The sequence below is a fragment of the Zootoca vivipara genome, chromosome 2 (genome assembly GCF_963506605.1).
Source record: "Zootoca vivipara chromosome 2, rZooViv1.1, whole genome shotgun sequence".
NCBI lineage: Eukaryota > Metazoa > Chordata > Lepidosauria > Squamata > Lacertidae > Zootoca > Zootoca vivipara.
In genome coordinates this window covers 45,111,026-45,126,567 of record NC_083277.1, presented here as the reverse complement: position 1 = coordinate 45,126,567, position 15,542 = coordinate 45,111,026, and the positions used below count along the sequence as shown (strand labels likewise).

The following is a 15,542-nucleotide window of genomic DNA, read 5'->3' as shown; positions in this document are numbered from 1 at the left end:
GAATGCATCCCAACACATTGGGGAGAGGTAAAAAAGTTGGGTCTTAAAGCTCATTTTCAGGCCATCTGCAAAATTATTTGGGGCTTCTTGATATTTCTTCTTGGTTTTGCTCAGGTTGCAATAACAATTCTCCTCCAAGAAAACATTCTGCTTCTTGGCAACTCTCCATCATAAGAGTCCAAGCTCTGAGCAACTGACCTCACTGTATGTAGAGGAAAAGGGCAAGGTAGATGGGGGCAGACAAAGGCCAAAAACACTCTTATTTTACACATATAAGTACAGAATCCTATATACTCAGAAGATACCGTACTGTATGTCTAACTGAATTCAATACAGCTTAGCTCCAGATAAGTGGGTATATAGGATTGCAGCCTAAGAGAATGCTACCTGTGCATAAATAAAAGAAAATGTCCAGAATATGCAGGCTAACTGGTTCTTCTAGACATCCTGCACAAGAAAAACTGGAATACATGAAGCAAATTAGTTCTTTCTATTGTAAGCAAAGTTTTTAGAATTTAAAAACTTATCAGTTTGCCTTAGCCCCTCTATTGTTCTTTATTGTTCTTTATTATTAGGGGGGGGAGAGAGAGATTTTTAAAAATTGTTTGCGCAGCCAAAATGAGGCAGGCACTTCAGACAGAAGAGGAGGAGACTACAGATCCAGCCACAGGTTTGCTCAAGAGAATTGGATTGTGCCCTAAATGGAATAAACAACAGCTTTTCAAGAGCTTAAACAAATAAAATCCCTGGAGGATTGGGCCCCATGCAGCATGTGCTTGCAAAAAAATAAAATCCTACCTTATAATTTTAAAGTTTTTTTTCTAAAACAGCTTGCAAATAAATTCTAGGAACAAACTAAGATTAACATGATTCATATAAAATACAATCCTGTGGAACATCAGCAATAGAAAAACAGTGACAGCATTTAAAATAAGATCAGAAACAGAACCAACAAATTTACTGCAGATTTAAAAAGATAGAAGTTGGGCCAGGGTGGTGGTGAGGGAACAACTATTGGCATGGCACCAAACACTCCAGTCTAGGCACTAATGCCCAACACAGCATGAGGCAAGTGGTGTTAGATACAGCACTGCAAGTTGAGGTGCCACCACCAGCTAGTCCCCTTCCGCAGTCACCATCCACTCTTCATTTAAGAAGACATTGGGGACCCTTTGGACATGATCTCAGCTTAAAGGGAACTACCTGGATTTTCTGCCCAATACATGAACCAAGACTTTGGCTTTTAATAAACCATTGAGCTAGTCTAAGATCATTCTCCTTAAAAGGGGTTGCCTTTGTTGTAGGAATTTTAAGGTCTTTTATATATAAAATACCGGTAGGTGTTCATAAATGTACCAAACAAACACATACAAATATGTATACCGTACAACATGTCTGAAACCCACAGAAAAGTCCTGAAAGCCATTTTCTCTCTCCCAAAATGACCTCAAATATTTCTCTGCAAGGTCGAAGCAAATGGGAAATCTCCCCCATTGTCTCTTTCACAAATCCTGTATCTCAAGGGCACATTTAAGATATGAATAGGGTGTGAGCCTGTGACCTGGATTCAGAAACTGAATAACAAGAGAGTGGCCAGGATGCCCAGGTAATCCAATCAAGCAACCTAGCAGACAAGAGAAATAAACAACGCACTCAGATTTCTGTTGTAGTCCGCCCCTCCTATGATGTATGTATGATGCATTGGGGGAGGTGGTCCTGGGATACACCCCTTCTGCCATGCATGTATGATCTGGAGTTTGAGGGTGGGCAATTTAAGAAGTCTATATAAGGGCGGGCACACCTTTGTTCTGGGTCCCTCCCCCCGTGTGTGGGGGGAGCACCCTGTTGCAACAGCTTTAAAAAAGATCAGGCTTACTAGCTGCTTTGCTTCTCAATATTCTCTGGTTGGTCTCTGGTATTTTCTCTTACCGATAGAGAACCTACAAAAGGACTCTGTATGGGCTCTTGGGTACCCCATAAGGAAAAAGGAGCAGTTTTTCTCATAACAATTTCTACATACCGGAGGTATTTGGTCTCGCATGTTTGTTACACGGCAGAGCATTAAAAAACAAATTTGTACTTTCCTTAACTTAAGAAAGCTTTTTATCGCATAATTTTGCTGAACATGAAGTTCTTTGCTATGTGGCCAGTTGGAATGAAAATGGCTTATTCTCTCCCCAAAGCACCCCCACACTAAAATCAGCAAGACCTAAAAGTATTTAGCTACGATGAGCTCTTTATCCTCGCCCTTTCCCAATAACCACCTCAAATGTAAAGAGGAATGTGGGTTTTGAATTAGCAATGCGCCATTTCTGCAAAAGCTTTAAAAGGCTCTGGCCTCATCTTTTAAGCCAACCTCTCAATCTCATATATATGTATGTCCTACTATTGCATATCCCTTGTATTATAGAAATAAATGATTCAAACTATTATCAGGTCTGTGAGCGCTAAGGAATCGATTCATGAGAATTACATCCACTGGCCTCACCATTGGCTAATCAGAAAGCAGTTCCAAACAGGAGGAGCCAGTTTCAGTTTCAATTTCCAGCAAGCTATAAATCTTGCAGACATCACTTAATACAGATCAAAGCACTAGGCAAAGGAGATAACCTCTTTTGAAGTCGGGGATTGTAGGCCTTTGTTCCCCCCAGCCCCCACCAAATGAATTGTCAAGACTGCAGATGATTAGGCTCTGCATACAATCCCTCTTTCAAGTCAAAGTTGACTCTGCAAAACTTCAGAGAAGTAACCCTGATTTGTATGTGGCTATCTCACATAGGACTGGATGCTTTTCCCCCTCCAACCAAAAGCAAAGGTTAAAAGGTGAAGCTAAATCCTGGATTTACTTGGTTGCTCTTAGTCAGGGGTCCCCAGACTACGTCCCGGGGGCCACATATGGCCCTCAAGGTTCTTTTATGCCGCCCCCGGAAACCCCCGCTGCCCACTGCCCGCTCTTACCAGCACAGTGCGGCGTGGCTGCCGACTTGCAACCCGGAAAAGCAACGGAAGTAGCTTGCGTGCACACGCAAGCGTCATTTCCGGTGTACTTCCAGGTCGGAGGAGGCTTCTGCACATGCACACAAGCTATTTCCAGAGCTTTCCAGGTCGGGAGTGTGCCAGAAATAGCGTTTGTGCATGGGCATGCACAGCCACGCGCTCCCGCACCCCCATGCGCGCTCCCCCACCCTCCGGCCCACCACGCAATCGGCACGGCGGGCATCTGGCCCAAAGCCGGGTAAGTTTGGGGACCCCTGCTCTTAGTGCTACCGGTACTAACTTTCATGGTTGTACCAAAAAGGCATGAGTTAAAGAGGGGAGTACCACATAGCTCCAAGCGCAGAATGAGGTTCCACTCATGCAACAATATTCCCCACTCCCCACTGTGTTCTGGAGGTTCCTCCAACCAGCCAGAGCAGACTTAGGGTTGCATGAGTGGACCTCACACCATGCATGCAACAACTCAGTAGAATCCCACCCAAAGAATCAAGAACAGAAGAGGCTAGGACAAATGTTCACTTATCAGGAAAAATAGCACATGGGTCTTGCAGAACCTCTCCAGTACTCCCAACTCCACTGCTGACCCTAACTGCTCCCCCCCTCCATATATTCTTCTTTCTTCCTTGCTCTCTGCCAATCCAGTTCAATATTTATTGCAGATGCCTACTTGTTACCCTGTTTTGCAATTTGCAATTTACATTCACAGAAAATGGGTTGGGAGCATTCAAAGTGCAGAATTTGGATCTGGCTATCCAAACAAATCAATATGGCAAATGAGTCTAATCTTATTAGATAGCAAGTCCACACCTGACATTTTTCCTGCAAATGCTACATTTTATTTCACATAAGATTTGCACTGCTGCTAATTATAAGATGAGGTAAGCAAAGAATTCCTGAATCTAAAGCAGAATCCCTTTAAGGGAGGAAAATGAGAAACTACATCAATTGAAGAATACATTTCCACAAGTAAGTGAGAGATTCTTTGTGTGGAAATAGGGACAGTCCTACAAAGATCAGATGAGGATAAGCACAGAATCATCTTATCTCATGAAGCAAGGTGATTCACCTAAAAGCTAGCTGGGAGCATTTTACACTTTATCATTCCTCCATGGAAGTGACGGGCATCATTTACAGATCTCCATGCACTGTAGCAAGCTTCTGCACCAAACATGTTTCTGCATGCAAACCTGGCCCAGCATGCACATGGCAAAACAGATGGTCTGTGCTGTCAAAAGTCTCCAAGATAGGGTAATGTTGGGGAATGTGCACATGGATCTAGTTAAGCCACTAGCTGCAGAATTTTTTTTACCCTGCACAAAGAGAACAACATGGTGACTGTACAAGTTCTAGTTACATCCTTCCTCAGAGGAAATAATACACATTTTCACACATAAAATTTCAGGATGTAAAGCAGAGGCAAATAGAGAGACAAAGAAAGAAAGAAAGAAAGAAAGAAAGAAAGAAAGAAAGAAAGAAAGAAAGAAAGAAAGAAAGAGAAATTACATTACAGACCTACCTTTCAAGCATTAACTAACATGAGGACAAGGAATAGAGGAGAAATTTAATTCAGTACACATTTAAAGCCAAATCTACTAAATTACCTCTTTCTGAAGCACAGCTATCCTTCTAAATTTATACGCAGCCATATTTTGTGATGAAGTTCTCCAACCAAGGTTTTCAAAAATGCATATATTAAGGTAAAGTATGCACAAAAATGAAAATATTAATTAAAATAACATGTGATGTTGTTTGACATCCACATGAAACTGCTGAATGGGATCATCTGGAGTCTTTGAGTACATTGTCAACAATATGCTGGTGATACACAGCTCTGCTTCTCCTTTGCATCTACAGGGGTGGCAATGGATGAGCTGGACCAATGTCTTGCTTTGGTAATGAAAAGGATGGTTCCCTATACCAGGTGGCCTGCTCTTCATGTGGTTACACTACTTCTGAAAGAGCAGATACATGGGAGGTCTTCTGGATCAATCACTGTTGCTTGAGTCTTAAGTGGCATGGCAGGCTTTTCACCAACTCTGGCTCCTTTCTGGACAGGGATAGCCTATTGTCAACACTCTGGTAACCTCTAGGTTAGATTACTGCAATGAGTTATATGTGGGGCTGCCTTTGAAGATTGTTTGTAAACTACAGTTGGCCCAGAATTCAGTGGCCAGGTTGCTCACTGAGACAAGATAGTCAGAGCACAAAACACCAATCTTGGCCAGATTGCACTGGCTACCAATGAGTTTCTGAGCCCAATTCAACGTACTGGGTTTAACTATAAAGCCTTATGCCGCTCAGGAGCCCAATACTTCAAAGACCTCCTCACCAACCCTGACCAGAATCTGAGGCTGTTTTCTGTGTGCCCCCTCCATAGGAGTTCTGGAGGGAGACAACACAAGAACGGGTATTTTCAGACTCCCCACTTGTGGAATGCTCTCCCCAAAGAGGCTCACCTGGTACCATTCTTACATACTTTTAGGCATCACGCATACACACTTTGTTTCCCAACAGGCCTTTGGCTTTTAACTATCCATGGCCTCTTTTAGTGGGTGAGATGTTTCAATCCTGCCTTCTAAAAATATGGATGTGTTTTAGATTTTTCTGTTTTATTTGATTTGGCTTTTAACCTGAATGTCATTTGATTATTGTTGCACGTGGCTTTGAGTTGCTTTTGTAATAAAAGGGCAACTAATAATTTAAACAAATAAATGAAGAGACTTGATTTTATGACTGGAAAAATGAGAAATTGAGGCAACCAGAATGGACAGATCCTTTCATCCCTAGTAAGCTCTTATATATATATAAATCATTCCAACATAAGCATTATTATGCAAGTGGATGAGAACAATGAAGTGTTGCAGCGTGGAGTGCTCCTGTTCACTGTGCTAGTCAGCCAGGCCCTCATCCACAATTCTCCATTCCTCCTCTCACTGGGTTTTCTGTTTTACCTCCCTCAACATTCAGTCAGCATACTGACTGTTGGAGTGGGGGTGGGGATTCCCATCCTAAGTTTTCTTCTTTAAAAATTTAGTACTTCTCCAAGCCTGTTGATACATCCCCGTCTTGTGTGTGGGTGGTACTATCTTGGCCACATAAGCAATGACACTCATGCTGGAGCATAATAAATAGATGGAATAACAAAACTAACAGGGATGTCTTCACAAAAGGTCTGCTTCATTTTGTTTAATGACTTCTTTTTAAAATGTACTTGGCTGCCAAAGTCTAAAGAACCTGCTTTGTATGACAATCTCAAATTAGCAGAGTTATTGGATCTGACAATCTCCATAAATGGTCTGCTGGTTTCTACAAAAAATGCTGAGATGACTGGCTGCAGGACCCACTTTTTCTTTTTCTTTTTTTTTTAAAAGAAAGGATACTCCTAATTATATTGGCTTCATCCTACAGAAGTTCCACAGCCACCAATTTTCAGTGTATTGATGCCTTCAGAGGTCTGGTTCTAACATAATGCTAAACCAAACCATGGCTTAGCATAAACGAGCAACTATGCCGGCTTCCGAAGGAGACTGTGACTGTGTTTTGCTCCTCCTCCAGACATTCTGTTGTTGTGCTGTGCTGAACTAAGCATGGTTTGGCTTATAGCCTGAACCTAGGTTTGCGGTTTAGCACTCTCCAAAACAACCACAAGCTTGTCCATTGTTTTACAGCTCATGGATTGCCTGGGAGAGCAAAACCATGAGCTTGGGTTCAGACGACATGCTAAGCCAAACCAGGGCTTAGCGCAGCATCAGAACAACGAGGGAGGAGCAAAGTGTCTGTGATCTTCTCTCCAAGAGGCAGCATGTTTGTGGTAAGCCATGGTTTCACTTAGCATTGTGTGCAAATGAGAACAGAGTGGTCAGATTTCACTGTATGACTACATCACTATGCCATGTGTTGTGAGCACAGCCTAAATACTGTCATTCGGGTTGAGTTTGGAAACCAAAGACTATAAGGTTCTCTACTTCATACGCTCAGGAACTTCTATTGTAGAATATGTGCAGCTTCTAAAGCCAACATTCCTGTGGAGCAACTTGAAAACACAGCACAGAACTGTAGCTTATCAAGTAAGCCCCACTATGATCAGGCAAATTTACTCCTGTGTACAAGATAATATTAAAAATCTTCTAAGTAAACTTACCAAAAAAAAAAGGTTCAGAGGTGGGGGGCATAGACATTAAATAGGTTTCCTCCCACCCACCACAAAAGCCTGTTCAGCATACATCTGTTAAAGATTTAGTCAATCTCTAATGGGATCCAGATTCCTCCATAACATCATAAAGGTCTAAAAAACTATAATTTCCCCTATGCCAGCCCATAGACAATCAGTCCTTGCATCAACACTGTGTATATACTTCAGGTTTTTAAAAATGCTGCACAAACAAAAACTGAATTCTGTCAATCATGCAAATTGAGAGCATGTGCTTATAATCTGCTTATTTTTGCGTAACATATTCCAGTTCTAGGAATCAGATGAAAGGGCAAAGAGCTAAGAAAGGGATGCTGTATTGAGTGTATTCCTATGCTTTGATCACTGAAATCCCTCTTCCCCTCCGCCTATCATCAACCCACAAAAAGTCCTCACATCTGTGCTCATGTTAATGGATGCAGATGCTCCATTAGCACAAGGTACAGAATAGAAGGGGTGGAGAACAGAGAGCAAAGAGAGATTAAACTGTTTTGACACATACAAACACATTCCCTATATACAGTAATAACTTTCCCCATGATTCCATATTAGCATTTCCAGACATACCCACGAGTCCACAGACATGCATTTCCAGCAATATAAAAATATTTGAAAACATGTACAGCTTTAAATGGGTCCTGAAAGACACCCTGCTTTAATTAATGTGGACAATATTAAGCACATTGCTCTAAATCAGGTTTCATTACGAAACTGCATCAGCACAGGGATTTGCAGTATCTAATTAAATCAACTCTGATTTTGCTCTCTTAAGGAGACATTTAAGTTGGCCTTGCACTGCTGCCCTCACTACTGCCAGATTTCAGGGTGAGAGGAGTTTCGAAGTTCCTATGGCTCTCGGCTGGTACCAGTGTTAGAAACTCAGATATATAAGCTAAACACCAAATGGCACTTTAAACCTGGGTCACAGTCACCACAATTGAATGTGTAGGTAACTCTTTTTTTGCAATGAAATATAACGTTATTGTTCTAGTTATAGGTAGGTAGCCGTGTTGGTCTGCTGTAGTCGAAACAAAAATTTAAAAAAATTCCTCCCAGTAGCACCTTAGAGACCAACTAACAAACTTAGTTGGTTTTTATAGTAGTTATTATTCATTTCCTTTCTATACCACCATATATATATATATATATATATATATATATATATATATATATGCGGTTTACAACACATTAAAACAGGGATCAGCAAACTTTTTCAGCAGGGGGCCAGTCCACTGTCCTTCAGACCTTGGGGGGGGGAAGACTATGTTTTGGGGAAAAGAATGAATGGATTCCTATGCCCCACAAATAACCCAGAGATGCATTCTAAATAAAAGGACACATTATACTTTTGTTAAAACACGCTGATTCCTGGACCGTCCACGGGCCGGATTTAGAAGGCGGTTGTGCCTGATGCGGTCCTGGCCTTAGTTTGCCTACCCATGCATTAAAACATCAAATAAAACAATCCAGAATAAACAAATTCAAGCTTCAAGGAAAATATTTCAGATCCTTCTCTAATGGACATTTTGCTTTTCCCATATTTATTTACCTACCGGTACTTAATTTATAGATCTGACCCATAGCAGAAGTACTCTAGGAAGCCAGTGTGGTGTAGTGGTTACAGTATCAGACTAGAACCTGGAAGATCAGGGTTCAAATCCCCCCTCACGAAGCTCACATGGGCCAGTCACAGCCTCCTAACCTCCCTCAAAGGGTTGTTGTAGAGATTAAATGAGAAGGGGGAGAACCATGTAGGTGGGATAAAAGGTGGGATAAAAAATGTAATAAATAAGCCCTTCTGCTTACCTTCTCAAGAAAGCTGAGGGAGCCAGCCAGATAGAAATGTCAGTCGCTAACTTGGCATCCAGAGATCTCCATGTGGGTGCCATTGGCACAGGGCCCAACTGATGCCTAGCAACTTACTACAAGCATGTTGTGCCAGAGCAAAAAGTATCCCTCAAATACTGTACACCACTCTAAGTTTTTTCTAGTTAGCCACTTCCAAACCACATCCAAGGGATAAGTCTCCCCCTTCCTAATTCACCACTCCACACAACTGAGATGACAAAACAGAATCTGTGTATCATGCCATCCCAATATGCATCGTTGCAGTCTTTCCCTTAATCTTTCCTCCTTCCTATCATGTTGTTGAGTGGAACAGAGAAAAATGAAGCTACTTTAATTCCTCAGCCCCAACCATAGTGTCCCCAACAGGATGGGAGGAAGAACTACAGTTGTTTGCACAATAAAAATGTCAGAGCACAACTAAAAAGTTAAACAACTGATGTCCCAGAGTTGAAAACCTAGCACCGGATAAAACACACAAAACATTATAAACCATACCGGTAGGCACCCACTCTTCCATTAGTTTGTGATTACAGAAATGAACTGAGAACAGTGGAGAGGCAAGGAGCTGCACAAGAGACCTTCTGTGAAACAGACGTTTGGTAAAAAGCATGTATTATATAACTAGAAACATACAATGGGCCAGCACTAGAAAAACAATATTTCAGATTCTTAGGGGCCAGGCTTGCACGGAGCCAAACAGTATTTCAAAATTGTAGGCTGATTCTCAAAGTGCACAAGCATTCAAGATAGCAGGCTTTCTGACGCCTTCTGAATTTACTCAGTGACCTCTGATCAGTTTATGCTGGCACAAGCAATACGCCTAATATTAATTCTTCAAATATTAATGTTACAACCTCTGAGCAAGGAAAACTTGAAAACTAATGAACTCTTAACTGAGCCATTTAAGATTCAGATTCGTTTCTGCACAAACGTCAAGCAATATTGTTAATCCTGCAAATTTATGCTTCCAAAACATCAAAACTCTACATCAGCCAGTTGACGTGGGCAGAAATAATTTAATTCCCTCCAGGTCTGACAGAGGCCTATCCTGGGTTCCCTCCCATTAAATGGCAGGAGACAGGGGATCTTCACCAACAAGGCAGGCAGGAGAGATCCCTGCAAGAGGGGAAGGAGAGAAAACGACGGTCTCTGGTGGACAGATGTCACCCGAGCCCAAGAGTATTAATCTCAAAGTATCCTCTGTCCGGCACATTTCACGCCAGTGCAAGAAGAAACGGCAGATGTCACAGGAAGGACACGGTGCATTAGAGGCGCAGACATTGCCGAGCTACCCCTTTAAGGCGTGACGCCAGCAAAAGGGGAGGGCCGAAGGCTCCGGATCGGCTTCTTTCTGTGACACTGCATCGCGGGGGCCGGCGAGAGAGAAGGCTGGTGAGCCTCCCGCGAGCTGGGCGAATCCAAAAGGCGAGGCAGCCAACAGCTGCCTTCCGCGGAGAGCTGCACACCCGCAGACCTTCCCAAGCCATGGGGAGGGTTTGCAAGGCGCTGCATTTGCCACGCGCCCGGCACGCACTGGCGAGCCAGGCCCAGCTGGCCTTTGCGATCGTGGGGACGGGGCTGCTCGGGAAGCCTTCACGCCTAGGCAGGCGCGCGCGCTCCCCGTAACACCCACCACTGCCCCCTGAAAACGTTAATCCACAGAATGCACACGTCTCCACAAGCAAGCAGACAGGTAGGGGAGCCTTGTGCGCTGGAGTCTCGATTGTGAGCTAACCATTAGCCCATGCTGCCTGCCTGCCTGCCTGCTATATTTATTCCCGCCCCTTCTCGCAAAAAGCAGCCGGCGTTCAGCACAGTCCCCCCTCTCCCCTGCATCGCGCACCGCCTCCTTGCGCCCGCTAAACCCCATTAGATACGCAGCCGCAGCAGCTGTTGCTACCGCACGACCCCCGCAAAATGAAGAAAGCGGCTGGGTGAGCTCCGCCCTCACCTCCTTCAGCTGCTCCATCTCGGTGCGGATGGTCTCGTACTCCAGCTCCAGCTCCTCATACTGCTGCTTGAGCTGCTGCTTCTCCTCCAGCACCGCCAGCCCGTACTCGGCAGCCTGGATCTTCTGGCGGGTGGTTTCGCCCAGCTCCTGGAAGAGCCGCTTGATCTCGGTGCGGAGCCACTCGGGCCCCGACTCCATCACCAGCTTGGCGTAGTCCTCTTCTTCGACGGCCAGAGACATCTTGGCGGGGGCGAGGCTGCTCAGAGTGCGGGGTGGTGGTACGTCTCCAGACGGGAGTTGGGAGAAGGGAGGAAATGCGGCAAAGCGCGAGAGCAGCAGGATGGATCCGGCGGCGGCAGCGGCAGCAGCAACGCCGCCCCGCTCCCTGCAGTTTTTAAGACCAGTCGACCCCCCGAGCTGCCATGCCCCTCTCTTCTCCAGCGCCCCTAGCCCTGGCTGCCATGAAATGTGCAGGCTCCTTGTGCCCCTGGTCCCCCGCGCCAGCGAACCGGCGGCTCCTTTACACCATGATTCCTGCGCCCTCGTCCTCTTGCTGCTGCTGCTGCTGCTCGTCTAGCTTAGGGAATGTGGGCAAACCGCAGTGAAATCATTCAAAAGGAACGGCCAGTCAGTCGCCCCGAGGCATTATAGGGCTTGTAGTCCCGGCTCCTCCGAGGCCGAGCCGGTCGCTGCGCCCCGAAGACTACGAGTCCCACAATGCAGAGGGAGGAGAGCCCCAGATGGAAGCCTGGCCCAGCCCTCTTGAAGGAATTCTTGGAGAAGGGGAAGGACCTGGCAGCGAGCGCTGTTGTTCGTCATCGGCTGCGCTGGAAGCCGCTTGAGCGCTGCCCCCTGCAGGCCGTGCCCAGAACTGCCTGGCGTTTGGGCTACATTGCAGGCGGATGGCCTCTTGTCTTGCAACAATTACATACATACCAGGGCTCTGTTCTGTTTAGACATCCTTCCTTCCTTCCTTCCTTCTCTACGGTGGCTACCGGCATTGTTCATGGCACCAATAACAATGAAATCCTACGGGCGTTGCCCGTGGGCTTTTTGCCTAGCCTGGTTGCAGAGCATAGCTGGGGAGGAACCTTAGGCCGCAGGACCAGAGCTGCTCACAAAAGAGGCAGGGTGAACCAGTTGCCTCAGGCAATGGTGACACAAGAGGCAGCTTCCCTCCTACCCACCCCTCTGCTTCCAAAGAAGCTTGGCAAGAGGGAAACCCCTAGGGACAGAGAGGCCAGTGCCAAAGCTGTCTGGAACACCCTCTCTCACTGAGTTTCCGTTCTGGATGCCCTGGCGGAGTTTGTCCCTGGCAAGGCTTTGCAAGGACTTTTCCTTGAAGCATTTGCAAAGGCTCATGCCCCCCAACACACCATTTCAGGGGTGGCAGTGGGATTTTTGCCTCGGGTGCAAAAATGCCTCACTCCACCCCTGGGCAGGGCTGAAGCCTGGATTTAATTGGGGCCTGAGCAAGGTGCCTCCTGGGCTCCCCTCCCCAACCACACCATGATATCATGCCATCCTTCCCCCACCCCCAGTTTACCAGGCAGCTGGGACAGGACAGGCTTCCCCTTTTCAACATTTTTGCTGGGGAGGTAGAGCTCAGCTTGGCATTATGAAGTGATGCAAACCATCCCACCAGGTGAGGTGGCAGCAGCTTGCAGCCTTCATTTCCCCAAGAATGCCCCTAGGTTCTGCTTGTTGTTGTTTAGTCATTTAGTCGTGTCCGACTCTTCGTCACCCCATGGACCAGAGCACGCCAGGCACTCCTGTCTTTCACTGCCTCCCGCAGTTTGGTCAAACTCATGTTCGTAGCTTCGAGAACACTGTCCAACCATCTCGTCCTCTGTCGTCCCCTTCTCCTTGTGCCCTCCATCTTTCCCAACATCAGGGTCTTTTCCAGGGAGTCTTCTCTTCTCATGAGGTGGCCAAAGTATTGGAGCCTCAGCTTCAGGATCTGTCCTTCCAGTGAGCACTCAGGGCTGATTTCCTTCAGAATGGATAGGTTTGATCTTCTTGCAGTCCATGGGACTCTCAAGAGTCCCCTCCAGCACCATAATTCAAAAGCATCAATTCTTCGGTGATCAGCCTTCTTTATGGTCCAGCTCTCACTTCCATGCATCACTACTGGGAAAACCATAGTTTTAACTATACGTGATGTAGGTTCTGCTACATCAGGCAAATGGAAGTAAATGTCATTATCATGTTGGCATCCCGCTACACTGGAGGCCAGAGGCATTCTGAGGAAATGGAGGTAGCAGGGGCTGTCAGGCTTTCCCACAGCTCCATAATGTTGGCTTGCGCACCACCATCCCTCCACTTTAGTAAAAAGAAGAAAAAGCAACGTCAGTGACTCCAGCAATCTACTCTCTCATATGTACACTTAAAAGGTAAAGGTAAAGGACCCCTGACAGTTAAGTCCAGTTGCACACAACTCTGGGGTTGCAGCGCTCATCTCGCTTTACAGGCTGAGGGAGCCGGTATTTGTCCACAGACAGTTTTTCCAGGTCATGTGGCCAGCATGACTAAGCCGCTTCTGGCGAAACCAGAGCAGTGCACAGAAGTGCTGTTTACCTTCCCGCCGGAGCGCTACCTATATATCTACTTGCACTTTGACGTGCTTTTGAACTGCTAGGTTGGCAGGAGCTGGGACTGAACAACAGGGGGATTCGAACTGCTGACCTTCCGATCAGCAAGCCCAAGGCTCAGTGGTTTACACTTAAGACCTTTCAATTTACCCAGGACTTTTTTTGACTGGAAAAAGTTGTTATCTGCTAATAACCTTTTGGTCATAGTATATTATTCTTATACTTATTTGAGGGGGGGTTGTACACCACATTGATATGGAGTGGCTTATAAGTTTTTAATATAAATAAACACAGAAACTTTTCTATCACAAAACTGGTGCTGATGCCAGATCTGTGGGAGCAAAGTTATTTGTCAGTTGTATCCCAAATTCCCTCCAAGAAGCGTAGAGCAGCAGCATTACCAGGGCCGTCTCAAGCAGGTCGGGCACCCTGGCGCCGTGGCTCGGAGATCGCTCCGGCACCCCCGCCCTAGTGGGCGGGTGCAGCACGGCTTCACCGCACAGCGCCCACCTGCTGGCCCGGCGCCCTGGCACCCCGCGCCACCAGGGCTACCCCTAGAGCCGGGCCTGAGCATTACAACCCCACAAAAGCTTTGTGAGAGGGGTCAGGCTGAGTGAGAAAGCTCTAGGCAACCCAGTGGGCCTCATAGACAAATAGAGCTAAAAAGATGGTGAAAAACTCCAACAGGATCTATGGAATTCATTCCCACGAGGCAGCGATAGCCACCAACTTGGGTGGCTTCAGTATAAAATTAGATAAATTCGTACTGTCAAAGGCAGTATGCTTCTCAATACCAGTTACTGGAAACCACAAGAGGGGAGAGTGCTGTTGAACTCAGTTCCTGCCTTTCCATGGGCATAAGGTTGGCCACTGGACTATATACACACATACATTTATTTGTATGCAGCCTTTCCACAGTTCAAACCATGCTCAAAGCAGCTTACAGCATAAAAACTATAACATAACAAAAGTAGATGGGCAACTGGTCAGATCTGTTGGGGCTATTCTAATGTTCCTACCTCTCCAAACTGGATGAATGGGCATTAAACTGGCAAAATAGTTTACTGAAGCAAATGCAACTCACCATTTTTCTTCTCATCAGAAATAATGGGCAGTGAACAGAAAAGTGCCAACCAAAAGAAAAGAAAAGAACAAAACAATTATCCATTCTGAACACACCTGAAAATTAGATCACTCATCATTTGCCCCACCTACTGCCAGGGGCTTTATAAAATGCTTTAATCATCCACCTTTCAATTATTTTAATCCTCTTTGGCACATGTAAAACATTGCCCTTTTAATAAAGGGACTCATCAGCACAAGTTTATCAGCAGAATCACGTGGAATCCTGGCTAATTTTTTTATTATGGATTTTTATGCAAACTCAGTAATTCACATGATGCATATAGTGAGGCTGGATTTATCATGTGAAAAAACGTGGAGGCAACACCCTCCTTTGCTGCTTTGTTATAAAACTTCCCTGAAAGCAAAATATTAATGGTTTGACGTAATCCGTTCTGATGGAGCTAATGAACGTTTGTTTTCTTTCTCTTCAGCCCTCGTTCTTCTTTGTTAATTGGCTCAAACATGAAAATTCTCACATGTCCTCGAACACTTTAGCGTGTATTCAGTTCAGTATTCCATCTGTTCATGTTAGGTCCACGTGCCCAGGAATGAATTACAGTATACTCTTAATGGCGTTCGTTTTAATGTCTCATGAGCTTAATGGGAGCGAGCAACAAGAAGCATGCAATGCTGAAGAATTTATTTTTACGTTTATATCCCACTTTCCATCCAAGGAGCTCATGGTTCTCCCCCTCCCTGTGAGGTTGGTTAGATTGATGGTGACTGGCCCGAGGAATCTGAATGCTGATTTCCCAGCTCCTCCTCCAACACTCTGACCACCACACTACACCAAACAATGTTGTTGTTTTATTTGGATACTGCCCATGCAACCATGTTCTCT

The 15,542-nt window shown here is 45.4% G+C and overlaps 1 protein-coding gene across 3 annotated transcripts in view; it reads right to left on the bottom strand.

Moving 5' to 3' along the window:
- BICD2 (BICD cargo adaptor 2) overlaps positions 1–11,617 on the bottom strand; it is a 99,956-nt gene extending 88,339 nt beyond the window's left edge. For 2 of the 3 annotated variants that reach the window (XM_035106322.2, XM_035106323.2), the window contains exon 1: positions 10,986–11,615. In XM_035106322.2, coding sequence (XP_034962213.1) covers positions 10,986–11,225 — 240 coding nt within the window. In that variant the 5' untranslated portion in view covers positions 11,226–11,615. Of the gene's footprint in view, positions 1–10,985 lie in introns of all 3 variants that reach the window. The other variant, XM_035106321.2, reaches the window with a different exon arrangement.
- Positions 11,618–15,542: the final 3,925 nt, after the last annotated feature.